Consider the following 19,975-nt stretch of genomic DNA (forward strand, 5'->3'; position numbering starts at 1 on the left):
TAAATTATGATATTAATTTATTAATATATTAAAAGCAAGACCATGGCAAAGGCTTAAATAGATAGAATGGATACCAATGGTACCAAAAGACACCATACCTCAGATCACTCAGATTCAGATAATGATAACCCCCACCCCGTGGAGGACTCTTCTCTAGCACTTGTTTTGTCCTTGCCGACTCAAGGGGAGTGGTGAAAAGTCGAGAAGAAAAATGGGAGAAAAGTTTAATTTCTCCCCATTTGTACATTATCTTCTTTCTATTTTTTTGTGTCTTTTGTCCAACAGTCTCTAACTTGCTTTTTGGATATGTGCTTCAGCATCTACAAAATGTAATTTTGTTATCTTTAATAAAATTACAAATTTTCCTAGGGAAAAAAATAAAATTGTTTGTTTATTTTTTATTTTTTTTTGTATTCAGGCTTTCTATGATCCATAATGAATTAAGAATAGCCTTCTCGTAGAAATCACATAAGAGAAATTTTTGGGCGATGCTCCTTTTCGAACCAACAAGTGTGGTTCATCATCAGGACTAGATGAAGAGGCAGACCATGGCAAAGGCTTAAATAGAAAGCAATGCAGAGACCATAATTTCAAGTAAAAGGTATATTTGAACAATAATATTTAAATTATGATATTAATTTATTAATATATTAAAAACAAGACCATGGCAAAGGCTTAAATAGAAAGCAATGCAAAGACCATAATTTCAAGTAAAAGGTATATTTGAACAATAATATTTAAATTATGATATTAATTTATTAATATATTAAAAACAAATATTATTAAATAACGGTTAGTTTTTGAAAAATAATATTAATTTATTAATTTATTAAAAACAAATATTAACGAGTGAGGAATAGTTTTTGAGAAATAATGTTTAAATTAATTTATTAAAAAATTCTATCACTCAAAATAATAGGAAATATTAAAAAGAAAACAAAAACAAAAACAAAAAAACCTAAGAATAAAAAAATCAAAATCAAACTCCAAACAAGAAAAGAAGTCAAAAATTATAAAAAGGAGTCAAGACCCTAATCGAGACAAGATCATTTAATAAATAAAAATAATTAATAAAAATAAAATAAAGTAAAGTAAAAATAATTAATGGAAAAAAATAAAATAAACAAGAATATACGCCAGTAATCAATAGAGTTAATCGCTTGTTCCTTTGCAAAGTTTTGTTGTCTTTTGGCTTCTCTCAGCAATTTGTCCAGCTCATAAAAGCATGCATTGATTCCCCGTGGATCACTCCCCTTATCAATGGTCGCGCAACTACTTTCTTCCAAGCTCAGAGAGGTATTCGGCAAGGATGCCCCCTCTCTCCCTTTCTGCACATCTTCATGGCGGACTCCCTTAGCAGAAAACTATCAGCTGAAAGAAATGTTGGCTCCCTCCCGGGTCTCAAACCTTCCTATGGATCAGCCCCCTTGAATCACGCACTCTTTGCGGACGACTCCCTTCTCCTTGGTGGTGCTTCCTCCATAATAGCGAAAACCTTTGACTCAGTCCTGAGAAGTTATTGCAGGGTATCTAGCGCTCTTGTCAATGAGAGTAAAAGTGAAATCTTCAACTGGAATACAGAACACCACGAGATCACTAACATCGCAAAGATCTTAGGGTTCAAAGGGCATGCACAATGGGACAGGTTCAGGTATCTTGGCCTACCTATAACCTCAGGCGCGAATAAGAGGTCCCTCTGGATTTACATCATCAGTAAAATCAAATCTAAAATCAAAGCTTGGGGAGGTCCCTGGTTAACAAAAGGTGGAAAAACCATACTAATCAAATCTCAGCTGTCAGCCCTTCCTATTTATCAAGCAGCTTTCCTCTTGGCTCCCAAAAACGTTATGGAACAGATCTCTTCACTCCTCAGGGACTTCTTATGGCAAGGAGGGAAAGGCAATGACAAAAAAATGCATCTAGTAAACTGGGACTTGGTCAAGAGGCCGATCACTGAGGGCGGATTGCAAATACGCGACCCTTCCCTAGTTAATACAGCGCTGGGAGGCAAGCTTCTGTGGAAAATGATCCACGACCCTTCTCACCCCATCAGCGTCACACTACGGTCCAAATACGCAGACAACGTCGCCCTCAGGAAAATGCAATTAGATAGCACAGTGTCATGCACGCAGGTTTGGAGGCTATGTTGCAAAAGTAGCAATTTTTTCAAGAATCACTTGTACAGAATCCCTGGAAATGGCAAGTGCACGCATCTGTGGAAAGATCACATAATGGGGTGCGATCCTTTAGCTGAAAACGGAAAAATCGCAGAGCTCAGGGACTGGTTAGAAAGAGCAAGCATAAACAACGTTTATGACTTGTCAATTTGGGACAGTCGCGGTGAGTGGGCAGGCTGGGATCTCCACGGAGTCCCTGCGCATTTAACCGACCAACAGAATCAGCTTGAGGATCTGCTCGAAGAAGCCACGCCGGTCAATAGAAACATGAGAGATAGTTGGGGCTGGGGCCGGACAGGTACTTACACTTCAGCTTAGGGCTATAGAGTGCTTCAAGGCCCGAAGAACAGTAATCATTCGCCCACATTTTGGAAACATGTCTGGGAGCCGCTAGCTCTTCCAAAAGTAAATTTTTTCTTCTGGACTTTGGTGCACAACAAACTTTTAACGGGAGACAATCTCGTAAAGAGGAAGATCGAAGGGCCTCATAGATGTGTGCTTTGCAGAAGTAATCTTGAAACTACCCAACACCTTTTTTTGGAGTGCCTCTTCGCCAAAGAGGTGTGGGGACTCATTCTGCAAGATTTTCAGGTCTCTCTACCTTCTCAGACTTCTGTTCCTGACCTCTTTGCTACATGGAGTGCCTGCTACCCTCAGCGTATCCCTCCCAAGTCCTTTTGGCGCAAGGTATGGATAGCGATACCAAAATGTGTTTGTTGGCAGCTTTGGCTGACTCGTAACCATCAGATCTTCAAAGACATACAGCAGTCTCCGATTCAAGTTGTAGCAAAAGCAAAGTCTCCACTCTTGGAAATAGCCCAACAGCAGTACTACAAGGAGGATCCTCTGCTCACGCCGGAAGAAAAGAGGTGGTTGGCCCTAGAGCCACATCCCCGAAAGTATCTCCTGCCCCCACAAAAAGTTAAATCGTACTGGCGAAAAAGAGAGCCAGATGACATCTTCCAGAAATGGTGGAGGGCCCAAAAATTAACTACCATATTCTTTGATGGAGCATCCAAAGGGAACCCCAGAATTGCAAGTGCTGATGGGGTCATCTATTCCACGGATGGGACTGAAAGAGATTCATTCGCCTGGGGCCTTGGCCTGAAAACTAACAATCAAGCTGAGATCCTTGGGCTGCTCAAAGCTTGTCTTATTGCTAGAGAGAAAGGTGTTAAAGATCTCCAAGTCTTCGGAGACTCAGAAATTCTAATCAAAAATTTAATCAAGGGTGAACTCTTCAACAATGTTGGTCTCAACTAAATTATGTGCAGATTGAAGAGAGCATTACAAGACTTCAACTCATACAAGCTCTACCATATCCTCAAAACTTCCAATAATGAAGCTGATTGGATGGCGAACATTGGATGCACTCTCATGAAAGGGAGTTTAATTGTAAATGGGGAAAGCTTCTTCCAAAAACTGTGAAATTGTAATATCTCAAAGGCTGCAAAAAAGGAAAACAGCCATGTAATAGGGGTCGCTACAGCAAAGACCCACTATCCCTTTTGCAATAAATAAAATCCACAACCGTTACAGTTAAAAAAAAAAAAAAAAAAAATATATATATATATATATATATATTCAAAGAAAATTAATAAATCAATAAATAAAAGTAATCAATAAATAAATAAATAATAATGAGGCTCATTAGACAAATAACAAAAATACTAAAAAGAATTAAAAACGAATAATGTGATAAAATACTTAAGAAAACACTTAGGATCAAGAATATAAACTCTAATGAAGAATAAACCAACAACAAATAAAATAAAAAAGTCACCAATACCTAAACAAATAAATAAACCAATAACAAATACTATAAAAAAAAAGTCACCAATACCTACACAAATAAATAAACAAACAAAATAAATCCTAAAAAGAAACCTAAAAAACTAAGATAAATAAACAAACAAAATAAATCCCAAAAAGAAACCTAAAAAACTAGGAGGACATGATAGACTCAATTTCTACTAATAATCCAACTATTGTTTCTTTTCAAAGTATTGGGTCTTTTTTCGATTTCTAGGGTCTCCCTCAATTTACGATGATGGAAATGACTAACTCTAGCAACAACTTGGGCCCCCTCAATACAGATATGATTCTTAAGATTCATCTCATGCTCTGCCAAAGCAAAGGAGTGGGTCCTGCCATGTTTGATATCAGCAACATGCTCACGAATCCTTTGATTAATAGAGTTCCCAATTAAAAATTCCGAGAATAAATCTAGTGTATTTCCACAAAATAAATCGTCTAGAACATATTAATAGTGTTAATATTGTTTTTCTGCACAACTTCAAATCTAAGTTATATACAAATCTAAGTTATATACAAAGAACTTCACCCAATCTTACTCGAGTTTCTCACCTCCTAAAATCCCACATTATCTACCACATCCACATATGGACCAACGAAAGCCTAATAACTGTAAATTCATCATGGTCGGAAAATGAGATATCTATTATATCTTTTAATATTGTACAACAAAATTTGTTCTTCAAAAGACTTACAAAACTGCATATTCCAAAGGATATCATCATCAATGATGATAACAACATATGAGGAAGTTGTTGGACAAGTCTACATCATTAGGGAGTTTCTGGACACGTCTAAACATCACAATCCGCCTGGAGTATAAAAGTTAAACAAAGATGCTTAATCACCTGCACTTTTTTATTTGATATTGATGGTTGGAGCAACATATTTCGTTCTTTTTAATTTTACATTGATGGTGGGAGCACTGGACCAAGACAATGGCATTTAACATTAGAAATCATGTGCGTATTAATCTTATAGAATTGAGCATTAGATGACAACGTATTTTTATAGTTTCTTACTAATTTGTATTAAAAATAATAGTTGAAATTTCCAGCCATGCTAACTCGGCCCATCTTCAGGAAGAAAAAGTTAAAATAGTATGGCTGTCTTTGTGAACACATTTTGTGATAAATGTAGACCAGTATTCAAGTGAGATTTGATCCAGCATAGGAGGAACTTCTAACAACGCACTCACCTACAGTTCTCGCACTGAACTCATCACCTCCTGTCAACCAATAAGATCGATCTACAAGCAGCCTTAAGATAAACATTACCAAAGCACCTCAAGAGCTGACATCTCTATGCCCTTGGATGTCAAGAGTTGAATTTATTCAATGCTAACTTGGCTAGCTATAACGTTCTAGTTCATCATATTAAATAACCCTTAAAATAACATAAAATACACAACACATAGAATAGCCACATTTATACATGAAGGGCAGCTGCATTTACGCATTTCAATCGCCTTGGAAAAACACTCCAATAATATTTAGACAGGAACCAAATTGCACTCTTAGAAACTCACTGCTCAGGTAAGAAGCAGCTATAGAGAGGATGGGATGCCCCTGGCAGGCTCAACAAGGATAAGTTACCTGAAGATGCAACAACTGGACTTATTCATGCACCTCCTTATAGATGAAACTTGAAAGGTCATCCATATACAATGAATGCTTTGCCGACTCAAAAAAATGAAAGAATATTGAGAAACAATAGCATCTTGTGACTCAAAAGAACACTCGCTGTATTACTGAGAAAAAGACACATCCATTCACATTGCAACAATTGGATGCATGACTCTGTTGCAAGGGACATTTTTTAAAGGCAAACACTAGAGTACAAAAAGCCCTTCCAGTGCGGACCTTAACAATTAGATTTACAAATATAGACAACAATGCGCACACTTATCCCGCAATCACTTGTTCGACCACTGGAATTCAATTTCTAGATTACGTGATTGGCCGGCCTTACTCTTGTTTGGTAGAAGAGTGTACTCGCCAGCAATTGCTCCCAACATGACAACACGGTCAATCTGAATGGTGACCTTACCAAATGAGCTCTGCCATAATTGCAAAAATGTAATCCATTTTATGAGATATCCAACGCTGCATATTATAAATCTACTACGGGCATAATCGATTTATTTCACATTATCAGTGAAGAGGAAATTCTACCACATACGATAAAGACGACAAAAAACAAACTATACACAACAGATAGAAATAATACAGATTCATGACGCAAGAAACAGAAATGGTAGAAATACTATAGATTCTTGTTCTTTTGCTTTCAATAATTATACAGAAAGTTCCCCTTACCTTCCCAAAGCTACTCTTGTTCTTGCAAGATATGTGAAGCTTTTGACCTTTTGGTGGACTGTCAAAAGCCCAAGCAAAAGCTTCATCCCATTCTGGAGAGGGACCAGTTGACACAACCTACAATAGATCCATACACGTGTTAAGCCTCTAATAAATTGATATATTTTTTTACTGAAATTCTCTCTTGCAAATATAGTCATCTTTTAGAACCCTATAACAATAGATCACTGATTCAATGCATATGTTTCTTTCCAATAGTAACTGTTAATGGAAAATTCATAAATCAAAACTTAAACTTCCAACATATCCGCATGTCTTTTATGCAACCTGCACTCCAACAAGTGAATACAGAAGATGAGATCAATTTTTTCCCAATATTTCATTGGGAAGAAAAAGGAATGCAGAAGAGCTCGCAAACATCGTTCGCGCCAACTTCTTAGGATTCCATCTGGCTCTTTGTATAGAACATAACATGGGGGTCAGAAAAAGAACAATTAAATGATGGGACAAGGAAAAACAAAATGAAATTGCAATAACAGGTTATGTAACAAGGGAATATTTCCCACTACAGACAAGCAAGAAACAATGTCCATTTACATAGCTCGCACAGAAAGGAAAGCCTTGTCTTTCATCTTAATGAGAACATTTGGCCCAACTAGCTTAGGCTTTCAATTGACTCCAGCATCATGGAAGATTGTGAGAGGCACTTCTCCCTAATCTCTCATACAAGTTTTATTCTGAGACAAGGAATGTCTAGTTTGCAGTTGAGGCTGTTACCAATAATAGGAGACGGAGACTAAGAAACAAGGTAACCAAATATCACCATAAGCATGAAAAGAAAGCAAGAAGAATCTATCTGGGCTCAATTAAGCAGAGGAATGCAAGTTGGCGAAAAAACCCAAATAAAACATTGAATCAATAAACCACTCAGAGCATGGTCAGAAATCTTTCCGATAACCAATTGGGCCATTGTACAGAGGTGTAGAAATGATCCACAATGCCCACCAAAGCAATGGGTGCTTTTGAGGATATCCAATAGCAAGAAGAGGCTGTGACTCCAAAAACCTTGGGAAATGGTAGTGTCACATGGACATGTAGCAACAGGACACTTGACAGACCAGCAAGCTTTTTTCTTCTATACAAACGGATAGCTTTATGAATGGACTGTCAAAAATCAAACCATGGTAAGCAGATTCTGGACTCTGGAATCTAACCTAAAACCCTATATAGCTAAAGCTGAAAGCACAAATCAAAATTACAGCTAGAGAGTACTCTAACCTACAAACACATACTGCTGATAATAAGAACCACAAACTCGTTAATCTGAACTCGAAACAGTGTCGCTGAATTTTGTATTAAATCTGAAAGCAGTATACTAAATGCTATAGCTCAAAACTTAAACCATTGGTGCAGAGAAGAGAAGGTACAATGAATCTGGACACATGCACAACAGCAACTCAACTAACAGTATCAAATCCGAACCCTAGTGCACCTAACTTGTATGGATAGATGAGCGAGTGCCTCTACTGGATATGGACTGAGCCATGCAAGTATGTATTCCCCTAGAGATGAGTGTTCTTAACTAAGACTCGAAATCTACATGCATGACTGCATCTACAAAGTAGGGAACTACACCCTTTAATTGTGCATGCAGATACTAAATAAAGCAAAAACTCAGAATTAGAATTTAACTGCTAAAGAAGGAAAAAAACATCTAAACTGGAACTGAACCAATGATGGTGCATGCATGTTTTTGGCATGAATGTGCCCCCCTATCTCTCTCTCTCTCTCTCTTCCATAAATGCCCAATGCACCTTCATTACTGTGGTACAGAACAACTGAAGGAGGGCCGTATGCTACCGCTGTATGCAACTGATGTCTACTCTGCTGGAATAAAAAAGGTGTCATAGCTGGAACATAGTCCAAGCTATACACAAGTAAAACGAACACTCTCTCTTGTTGTTTTAATGACATCCCCTTATAGAGCTGACGTCTGATGAAAACCCAATCTCCTTCTTCGTATTCTCTTTCTGTGCGGTGCTGGTCGACTTGTTGCTTCATTCTATTGCGTGTCATTGTTAAATTTTCTTTTAACAAGTTAATAATTCTTTGGTTTTTTTCTAAGTGATTCTTTACTGCTTGAACCTTAGAATCGTGTAACACAAAATCTTTCCACTTGGGTGGTTCATAGCCATATAGGGCTTGGAAGAGAGTCATTTTAGTCGAAATATGATAGGTGGTATTATACCACCATTCTGCTAAGTGTAGCCATTGAGACCATTTGTTTTGTTTGTTGGTGACGAAACAGCGGAGATATGTTTCCAGAGTTTTATTTACAACTTCAATTTGCCCATCTATCTGGGGGTGATATGCCGAACTCATGTTGAGAGATATTCCTGCTTGGGGACAGAAATCTTTCCAAAAATTGCCTTTAAATTTTGTGTCTCTATCACTGACAATAACCTTGGGAAATCATGTATTTTGTAAATATTTTTACAAAACACTTCCCCAATTTGCTTGGTTGTTCTAGTTTTTCTGATCGCCATGAAGTGGGCATATTTGGTGAGTCTATCAACTACGACAAATATCTTGTCCTTACCATCAGACATAGGTAGTCCTTCAATGAAATCCATCGAGATTTCCTCCCATTTTTTATTTGGAATATGTAATGGGTGTAGTAAACCAGGAGTTGGAATATTTTCACTCTTATTTCTCTGACAAACATCACATTCAGCGACATACTTTTGGATTTCCTTACTCATACCTTTCCAGTAGAACAATTGTCGAATGTTGTAGTAGGTTTTGAAGAATCCAACATGCCCAACTGCAGGAGAACTATGAGATTCTTTTAGACATTTCATTCTAAATTTGGATGATGGAGTTAGATTAATTCTACTTTTGAACCATACTAGTCATTTTTCCAATCAAAGTTGGCATATTGACTAATATTCTCAATCATAGAACCACAGTCCAAATCCTTGGCATACTCAGCTCGTATTTCGTCTAACCAATCAGGAACAACTACCAAGGCGGCGCATGTTGTGTTGTCATCATCTTTTTGTGAGAGTGCATCAGCTACAACATTTTCTTTTGCCTTTTTGTGCAGTTTTTCCAAGTCGAATGCCGAAAGTTTCTCCATCCATTTTTGTTGTTTTGTTGGTAATGTTTTTTGTTGAAGTAGGAATTGAAGACTACTGTGATCGGTTCGAATTGAGAACTTACTTCCAAGCAAGTACTATCGCCATTTAGTTAATGCATGTATGATGGCGAACATCTCTTTTTGGTAAGTCAACTTCAAGCTTTCTCATTTGTTAAGCTTCCTTCTTTCGAAGGTTATAGGATGGTTGTCTTGCATTAATACTGCTCCAATTCCAAATCCTGAAGCATCACATTCGACTATGAATGGTTTGGAGAAATCTAGAGTTGCCAGTACCGGTGTGGTTGACATTACTTTTTTTAGATTCTCAAAGCATTCGTCTGCCTAGTTATTCCATTGGAAGGCATTCTTTTTTAACAAGTTTGTCAGTGGTGCAGTCAAATGTGCATAGTTCTTTATGAACCTTCTATAATATCTAGTTAAACCTAGAAATCCTCTCAGTTTTGATATGTTCTTGGGTTTTGGCCATTCTTTAATCGCTTTAATTTTGTTGGGGTCCACTTTGACTCCTCTGAATATAATGTGTTCCAGGTATTCAACTTCCTTTTGCCCAAAGGTACATTTTGATAACTTTGCATAAAATTGATTCTTCTCCAATACGAAAAGTACTTCCTCTAGATGATTGAGGTGCTCCTTCCACGTTTTAATGTAGACAAGGATATCGTCGAAGAAAACCCAAATACAAATTTTCACAAGTATGGGTGGAAGAGTTCGTTCATGGTTGCTTGGAAGGTGGTTGATGCATTTGTTAAACCAAATGGCATTTCCTTAAATTCACAGTGCCCTTCATGAGTTCTGAAGGCAGTCTTCTTGACGTCTTCTAATCTACTCGAATTTTATAGTAGCCTAATCTCAAATCTATTTGAGAAATATTCTGCGCCATGGAGTTCGTCTAGCATCTCATCAATAAATGGAAAGGAAAATTTGTGTTTAATAGTAATTTTGTTTAATCCTCTGTAATCTATACACAACCAGAAGGATCCATCCTTCTTCCTAAGTAATACTACTGATGCAGCATATGGACTTTTGCTTTCCGTAATGACTCCACACTTTAACAGAGCTTGTATCAACCTTTTTGTTTATGTTTTATGATGATGGAGTTAGCGATATGGTTTTACATTTATCGGTGTTGAATCTGGTTTGACTTCAATGATATGTTCAATTTTCCTTTCAAGAGGTAATTTCATCGGCAATTCTTGAAATACCTCGTCATATTTCTGGATTAGGGATGTAAGTTTAGGTTGTTGGTGAATCCCTTCCATCGATAATAACTCTAATTGTTGGCATTGTGCGACAAATACCAAAGCTACCTTGCGAATAAGCTTCTTCATTTGTTGAGCAAAAATGATTTGGGTAGGTCAAGCTTGGATTCCGAACAGAATATACTTTCTCCCATCCATTTTGAACTTAATGAATTGTTTTTAGTAATTTGCAGAATATGTCCTTAGAGATTGCAACCATTTTACTCCTAAGATAGCATCTACACCTCCTAAGGGGACTATATAAAAACTGGACTACATTTCGTATTTGTTTAGTTGCAATTTAACTTTATGGCACTTTCCTACTCCATCTATTTGTTTCCCATCTGCCACCATAACTTTTAAATCTGCTACAGGATAGGCAAAAACATTTAGCCTTTTCGCGACATTGACATCTATAAAATTGTGTAATTCCTGAATCTATTAACACAATAACATTATGCTTCTTAATATGTCCTTTAAGCTTTAATGTTTGTGGTTGAGCTATCCCTGTGATAGTTGCCAAATAAATTCTTGGCATATTTTCCTCTTCTGGATCTAGATTAGGATTCTCATTTCCTTCGTTGGTTTCCCCATCGAAGTTACCATCTGAAGATCCCTCTTCTTGCTTTGCTACGCAGTTGTAAAGTTTTTGCATAGTGCATTTGTGTCCTGGAGAATATTTATGATTTATCTCCACATGTCCAACAATTGCCATCTTTTTTTCTTTCAAAATTTGACTATTGTTTTCCTCCTTCGCGCATCGATGATGAAACATACTTACCAGTGTTTTCTGGCGAAGACTTACTTGACTTTCCTTTTGAGTAGTTGCTTGATTTTTCATTACTGACATATTGTGTTTTATGTAATTTATACTTTCGTTCAATAATTATTGTTGCATGTCTAGCTTCTTCAATGGATTTAGGTTTATATACTTTTAATTCTTCTCGAACATACTCTTTAAGCCCACATCAATACATTTTTAGCAGTTCTTCATCGGAGAACCCTCATTGTCTTATAACTAATACTTCCCACTCGTGGGTGTATTCGCTTACAGATCCTTTTTGTTTGAGGTGAATGAATTTTTCATAAGCACCGTCTTCTTCTTCGTCATGAAACCTGATAAGCATGACTTCCACATAAATTTTCCAATTGAATGAACGAGCCTCACATCTGTTGGACCACCACGAGAACCAATCATATGCTTCAGCTTCCAGGTTGTTGGATGCAGTCATGACCTTCTCTTGTTTTCCTATCGGTGGGTTTGCCCTGAAAATGGCATCCATTTTATTTACCCATACAATGGCGCCTTTATGGTCCTTACCATCATACTTAGGTAATTCCCTTTTAATTTTTTGGTAATCTCTTTCAAGAAACTTTGCATAGTACTGACTTCCTCAAAACTATATATGCGGTATTTGTGGGACTTCGTGCATCAACAGAAATTCATGACTAGTAAAAGTTTCGCCTTTTGGAGTCCTGGGACTTTGTGGCAATTCTTGAGCAATTAAGGGATTAAAAGATGGATTGGCTCCTCCCATTAACTGGCTCATCATGTTCTCTATTTTTTTTTGTGATTTGGTCTTGAGTACTAATTATCCTATCTTGGCCTTTTCCAAATTCATATTGCTTCTTTTCGACATTATCAAGGCGCTAGCGCATTCTATCGAGTTCCTCCTTAAATTTTCTTGAATTCGCATCGCCATTGCTACTCCCCATTTGGTTCTTCCTTTTCTTAGTAAACCCAATTAACAAATATATATATATATATATATATATATATATATATATTATATTATTGATTAGCTATATAATTAATTGTTATATTTTAATTAATTATATAATTAATCTATATGAAAACTTATATATAACCTTGCTTTTAATATAAGGTATGTTATATATGATTCAATAAGAAAAAAACAAATTGACACTAAAGTCAACCGAAGGGTTCAATCGGCAGCTCGACACGACTTTGGAAGGGGAACAGGGGATACCGGCTCACGGTCGAGCAGGATTGGTCGGGCAGCGGAAGTGGATGTCATGGGACGCGGAGACAGAGGAGCGGCTAGACAGGCCCAGTCAGTGGGTAGATGCAGTTGCAATGGAACATCGATTGGGACAGAGTTTGGCAACTACGCGAGGATGAATCGAGACAGAGGCTCGTGAGAAGCGGCGGGGTGGTGACTAGCATGTGACGGGGTGCTGGAACATGCGCAACAAGGGGGAAGAACAGTCAACATAACAAGTCAACGAGTGCAACAATGGCCCGATGCAGAGGAGAAAGCGGCAGGCAGGGTGTCAGCAAGGGAACAGCGTACATGGAACAACGAACGGGGAAACAGTGACGGTGGACAAAGGGTCGAGAGGGACACGATGGTAGAGTCAGGACTGTGAAGGAAGTGTGGGATGGATGGGTGAAACCAGCACAGGCAAGTGGATTCGATGCTCTTATAACACTGAACAAAGAAGCCTTGTTCACTGGAATTTACTAATTGCAGACACATTTATGTCCATAAACAATATATATTTTATTATTCAATACTCAGATGATGGTTTACATGTCCTTGGGTGGTTCACCTTTATAGGAATTGACTGGCCACAAAGATTAAAGAACATGTCTTTTGACATAAGTGCCCTTTCATAATTAATGGGCAAATTAATTTAATTAATTTATTAATTATTAATATTTATTTTTTATTTTTATTTAATATATATATATATATATATATATATATATATATATATATATTATTCATAACAACTCCCATCCAACCTCCTTTGCAAATTAAATGTTCCCTTGTTGGGGCTGAGTTTTTTAGCATGAAAAAGCAAAAAACGTGGGATCAAATCATCAACCCTAGGGATTTCCAATTAGGATCACATGTGATGCAACAATTCAAATGACTGTCTAAGAATTGTGGATGGCAAATGACAATGATTCATCATCCCACCAATAAGGATTCATAAAAAACAACTCATATGACAGAAAACAATGCATATCAGAGCCACGTCTGATCCTAGTCTTTGGCCATTGACATTTCGTCAACTTTGTTGTTGTTGCAATTCAAGTGTTTTGCTACCCAAGCTTTTGGAGGTTCTCCATTAAAAGAAAAACCCAAAAAAAAAATATTCATTAAAAGAAAAGACTATTAAAAAATAATCTTATAAAAAAGATATTTATAGGGAAATATTAAATCAAATATATATATATATATATATATATATATATATAAACTTATAAAAATAAATCAAAATCAAAATTTAAGAGTTAAAAATAAATAAATAAACAAGGAAAATAAATAATAATAATAAATAAAAGAAGGTCAATCTATATATATATATATATATATATAAGTCATATGATCACCCTGTTGTCTTCAGTCTGGTCGCCACTCTAGTCGCAGCCATCACCTGTCTTCCATCGTGCACAGGATCCGCCTTCGTCAGTCTTTGTCTTACCTCAGACCACCACCAGGGCCCCTCTATATAGAAGTCGTCTATGCTGCCAATCCTTGTTATGTTCCATCCAACGTGTCACGGCTCAATTCACAGCTCAATCCTTGTTCCATTCCAGTCGCCACTAGCCACAAGCTCACCCCGCAGCCAATCATAGCATTGATTCTACCCTTGCTTGAGTTTTCATCCGACCTGCAACAACCCTGAGCTCTCCCTGTCTATATAAATCTTATAGTTATTATGTAATCGTTGTCCCAGTCTGCTATCACTGTTTCCACCTACAATTCTGTTGTCAAACACTGTGATAATTAAAAGTGTTCATCAAGTTCGGATTTCCAATTTGAGGATTGGTGTTATCTAGTGAACAAAGGGAATAAGGAGAATTCACACGCAAATTTTGTATTAGTGTGCCCAAGTCACAAAATAAAAACCAACTTGGACTACTACTATATCTGCTTAACGAATCTAGGTGGATGTTGGTGGCCACCCACCTATCCCACTTGGACCCCACAACTGTCTCTTTCAGTTTTTCAGTTTCCGTAATTGTAGCACAATTTACTATTTTTAGCAATTTTTCGGGTCCTGAACTTCAGCAGCCGTCGTTTTGAGGCCCTAAACGACGTTTTTTTTGGGAAATCTGGAAGCAACATGGTTCCATGGACCGATGTTGCTCTTCCCAAAATTTTAGTGCTCGAATAGATCTTTCCAATGAGCTATTGTATGCGTCAAACAAACATCGTATGCCAAAGTTATGACCCCGGGAAGTTGATGTACCAATTTACCCAAACGGAGCCCACAGTTTGGCATTTCATCTTCTAGGGTTAGGTTTTTGGATGTTAAGGGTTTTCCATTGTTTCTCAACAATAAATAGTCCTTCGAGCCTCATTGTAACACAGTTCAGAGGCATGTAGGCGCCACATCTCTTCTCAGAGATAAGCTACCATCGCCCTAGCTAGTTTACTTCCATTTCTGTTTGTAAGCATATTTCAGTATTTTACATTAATGAAATGAAGTATTATTTCCGTTGCATATCCGTGTTTATGGTTATCTTTGTAATTTGTTGCATTCATGTTTAAATCCGGATCTGTGGTATCAGAGCAGTCTGCTTTTTCTCTGTTTTTCTTTGCATGTCCTCAACGAGGTCGAGATATAAGGCGTTAGGGCTTGAACTGGTCAAACCTTTGCAAGACCAACCTCGCAAATCTCAACGGCCTCCCATGGTGGAGGAGAAGAAAGACGAGGGGACAGGAGATCCTATCAAAATCTTGCTCGAAGAAGCCCTCGAGCGACAAAGAAACGCGATGATGGACAATTTTGCGCAAATCCTTCAGCGGCTACCCAGAGGCGACGCACCGGTTTCCAACAGCTACTCTGGAAACGCTGCGCCCTTTAAGGTACAAGTTAATTTTGAAATCCCCATCTTCGAGGGTCAAATAGACACAGATGTCATAGATAAATGGTTAAATCTGCTAGAGGGTTCTTTTTCTGTTCATGGATTTTCCAGTCGAGAAAAGATTATTTTCGCTCTTCTCAAAGCAGCCCCCTACGTCAAGGACTGGTGGGAAACCTACTATGAGCAAAAGGATGAAAGTACAGGGTCACTATTTTCAGCCGCATCCACTTGGAATTCATTCCGAGATGTCGTCAAGGAGCAGTACTACCCTGTCAAAAGCTATGAGGACAAATACATAAAGTGGACCACGCTGCGGCAAGGAAGGGACCAAGATGTGCCAAAGTTCACAAACATTTTTCATACCCTTCGCACACAGTTGGGTATCAAGTATTTTGAGCTGCATTTGGTACTCAAGTACCGCGGCTGCCTACACAGATACATCCAGAAAGAGATGGAGTTCCTGAACATCTCCTCGCTCGGCGCGGCGTACCGATACGCTGTCAAAAGTGAGCAAAAGTTCAAACAAAAGAAGCGAGACTTTGGATATGCAAATCCGAAGACCAAAGGACAAAGCCAAGGCGGGGTGACCCAAGACAACCTGTCGAAGCCGCAAGAAAAGAACACCACGATGAAGTCAAAGAAGAACACAGGAAAGTGGTGGTGAGTTCCACAAGGGCCCCACTCACAACACAAGTGAGTGTCGGACCAAGCAGTCACCGGTGACCAAGTTGAAGGCTTCCGAATCAGATGCACGTTCTGACCCTGAGTCAGAACTCAACAAGGGGAATGGCAAAGGGAAGCAGATCATTGACGTGGAGCCCAACGCCACTGTTGCCACCGCCAAGATCCAGAAGAATGAGCCAAAGGATCCAAAAGAGGGGGAGCATCTTTTCCACTCACAGATGTGGGTGAAGGGTTCGCCGCTGCAATTCATTGTTGATAGTGGCGGCCAAAAGAACCTCATTTCAACAGAGATCGTGAAGCAGTTGGGCCTACTGACTACAACACACCCGCAGTCGTACAGTATTGGGTGCCTTCACCAAGGACGAAATCTCTGAGTTTGCCGGCAGTGTCGCCTTCCTTACAGCATCAAACCATTCACAGACGAGGTATTGTGTGATGTTACACCTCTGGATGTTTGTGATGTATTATTAGGCCAGCCATACTTGTGGAGGTGACACGCTGTGTATGAGTCAAGGCCTCGCGTTGTCATTATTTCTTTGAATAATTCATTATACAGGATACCAGAGGTAGCCCCACCTACTGCCACCTCTTTGACACTGCCAAGAAAGGCAGCAAGCTCATCTCCCAGACTAGAAAGTTCATTTTCTGTCTGCTTCACTCCCAAAGTAAGAGGAAGATCGTCGCCACATCCATGATCCCCCGCGAAGAGTTCCTCCACGCAGCAACAGCAGATGAATACGGTCATGAAAGCAGACAAGAACATCTTCTCCTCACCCACAGGGATACCCTTGCACTGTCAAGTCAAGCATTCATTCGATCTGACTCCCAAAGCACCTCTACCCAACGAGCCGATATATCACCGCTCCATTCTAAAAAATGACAAGTACAAGAAGCAACGTGGTCCTTACACTAGTACCAAGGTTGTGGGGAACAACGCTTTGGAGCATAGCATTCCCCCATTCCTTCGCTTACACTGAGTGTTCAATGTGGACCGCCCTCTACCATGCTTCCCACCATTATTGGACACATCAAAGATTGCAGAATAGCTCACCAGGGACCAAGTTCAGCAGATGGAGGAACTCAACGCGATGGGGACCATTGCTTCCTAAGGGGGGGAGGAATGATCCAGGTGGATGTTGGTGGCCACCCACCTATCCCACTTGGACCCCCACAACCTTTTTCAGTTTCCATAATTGTAGCATAATTTACTATTTTTCAATGTTCCACAAGGACACGTCCCCTAGTGTCACACCCCCAAGCCTACGGTAGTCTTTCAACCGCTCTAGGCGAGGTGCGGCACCACCGAACACTTTCTTTTCACCAATACTTATGTTCGCGGACTACGCCTAACCACTTATCCTACTTAGTTTGTGTTTCGCAACCAAGTATTATTAATGTTTCCTTTATACCAATGAACACCCATACACATTCATTAACATCAGCAATTATACATGAAGAACACAATTGCACTATATAAAGGGAGGGGCAACTCCCGGAACAATGAGTCTGCCCGAATAATATATTATATAGTCTTTCAATTTTACACTGCTTTACAAGTATACTTGGAAACTCCAAGTTTCATACTTAGCCAAATTTACAATCTTTGGCAAATTCGGTTGCCCAGCTCGTCGGCGCCTCTGCACGGTTGCCCCATGACTCACCAACCCTTCATTCACCTCATCACACGATCGTGTTGTTTACCCAACTTGGGCGCGCCTCCAAGTCGCCACACACGGGCGCCTCTGCACGAGACACTCCTCCGTTCACAATCTCAACACTTCACCAAGTCACCGTGCACACTTGCGCGACGGGCGGGTGCTCACCCGAGTCACCCAAGAACCCGTGCCAAGTCGTTGCACAAACCGAGCGTTCACCCTTCATTTCACCGTCGGGTGCTCCTACACATCACCGGGCGCCACACCCGTGCACGCCTCACTCCAACCGATGGGCGCTCCTCTACCCGCGCCCTTCACCCAAACCAAGAATACGCTACTTCCGTGCGGCCTTGCCCAAGAATGGGCGCATCACCAAAACTGCGCCTATCTCCTTTGCTGCGTCCACACCTTAGTTCTGCGCCTTTCTCTTCTTCATGAGCGAAGTTCGTTGTCTTCAAATGAGCTCTGCGCCTTGCTAGTTTATACGGGCGGTAAGGCAAGGTCGTGGCTGCCCAGCCGACCTGCCCACGCCCTCAAACTCCATCGCATATGCTACTAAACGTGAGTCGGCCTTCCCCCAAATGCTCCACTTGTTGGTCGGCCCGTGGGTGGTTCATTCACGCTCCCATGCATACATATACCCATCGCTCTCCCTTCCTACGCATCGCATAACACCTCCGCGTTGATGGTCCGAGCTCGTTCCTTCGTTATTTGTCATCGCACTTCACCCGGAGCACGTGCAAGGACTGCAAGTCCTTACACCCAGGGTCGGGTGCGCGCACCCCTCGCACCCCACGCACCCGGGACGGGGGGACGTCTGGGGAAACGTTTCCCCACGTCCCCCTTTTGGGGAGACGCAGGGGGGGACGCCTGGGCGTCCCTCCTCAATATGGGCTATGCGTCCCCTGTTAAATTTACTTGTAAACAATGATTTATGACAAGGAAAACCTAGTATTTGACCATATTTCCCTACTAATGCTATGCAATTCATGGTAATGTTAAATTCTCAAAGTAAAAGTGACATTCTCCTTTATCTTTCATTTTCATCCTTTTACTTAAATTTTTAACATTACCATGAAATGACTCAGGATGTTTGAGAGTGGTTCCGAGCTCATTGGATTTCATATGGAGAAAGTAGAATTCTAGATCTCGCTCAAAATCCAGTGAACTTAACAGTTTTTCAAAAATTCAGGATTCGATGGATTGCAATGTTTCCATTGCATTTTGTCATGTACAAGAGTATGGATTTAGTATTTAATCAAGAGAACCAAGCCCTCTTTGTACTTTAGAGTGACTTTTAGACTCACCACTCCACTGTTTTTGAGTTTTAGTTATATCAATTTACTATTCCAGTGTTCAGATTTCAGTATCTATTATAGTCTATTTTGCTTAGTACTAATTAAGTTCTAGAATGATGAATGATGAATTCTAATTTTAGATCAATTTAGAATCTAGAATGATGAATGATGAATTTAATTTTAAATCAATGTAGATTGTAGAATGGTGAATAATGAATAATGAATATGGATTGGAGTATTTCATTATTCAATCTCGTGGTCTATGGATGAATCACGTATGTATTAGTAAGGATGATGAGTATGCAGTGGATAACAGCATCGAGAAGTACAAAGCAAGGTTTGTGGTGAGAGGGCTCTTTGAGAAAAGGGAGTGGACTATCAGGAGACTTTTGCTCCAGTCGTCAGGTACACTTCTATCACGACTATTGTTTCTCTTTGGTTCAATTATGGGTTGGAGATTACATCAAATGAACGTAAAGACCCATTCCTCAATGGTGTGATTAAGGAGGAAGTGTACATAGAGCAACCTCAGGGATTTGTGAGACATGAGAAGGAATCCCATGTTTGCAACTTGAAGAATGCTTTGTACAGACTCAAGCAGGAACCCACGGCATGGCATTCCAAGATTAATGGATACTTTATGAGTTTGGGCTTCACCAAGTGATGCAAATCCTGACCTTTACTTCATGGTTTTTAATGTTGATCCTTTGACCTATTCCTTACTTGGGTAGAGATCATTTGTTGGGTGCAAGAGGGAATGGGCTTCAGAATTCAAGATGAAGGA

The 19,975-nt window shown here is 39.4% G+C and overlaps 1 protein-coding gene across 1 annotated transcript in view; it reads right to left on the reverse strand.

Moving 5' to 3' along the window:
• Positions 1-5,342: 5,342 nt before the first annotated feature.
• LOC149163954 (protein CELLULOSE SYNTHASE INTERACTIVE 1-like) overlaps positions 5,343-19,975 on the reverse strand; it is a 40,307-nt gene continuing 25,674 nt past the window's right edge. The window contains exons 7-8 of the mRNA XM_089431917.1: positions 6,311-6,427; positions 5,343-6,051 (exon numbers count right to left, since the gene is read on the reverse strand). Of these exons, the coding sequence (XP_089288043.1) occupies positions 5,908-6,051; positions 6,311-6,427 (261 nt within the window). The 3' untranslated portion in view covers positions 5,343-5,907. The remainder of the gene's footprint in view (positions 6,052-6,310; positions 6,428-19,975) is intronic.

This window comes from Pinus tabuliformis, chromosome 5_1 (assembly GCF_031772625.1).
Source record: "Pinus tabuliformis cultivar Carrire ecotype Pingquan chromosome 5_1, CPIR1, whole genome shotgun sequence".
In the NCBI taxonomy this organism is placed as follows: domain Eukaryota; kingdom Viridiplantae; phylum Streptophyta; class Pinopsida; order Pinales; family Pinaceae; genus Pinus; species Pinus tabuliformis.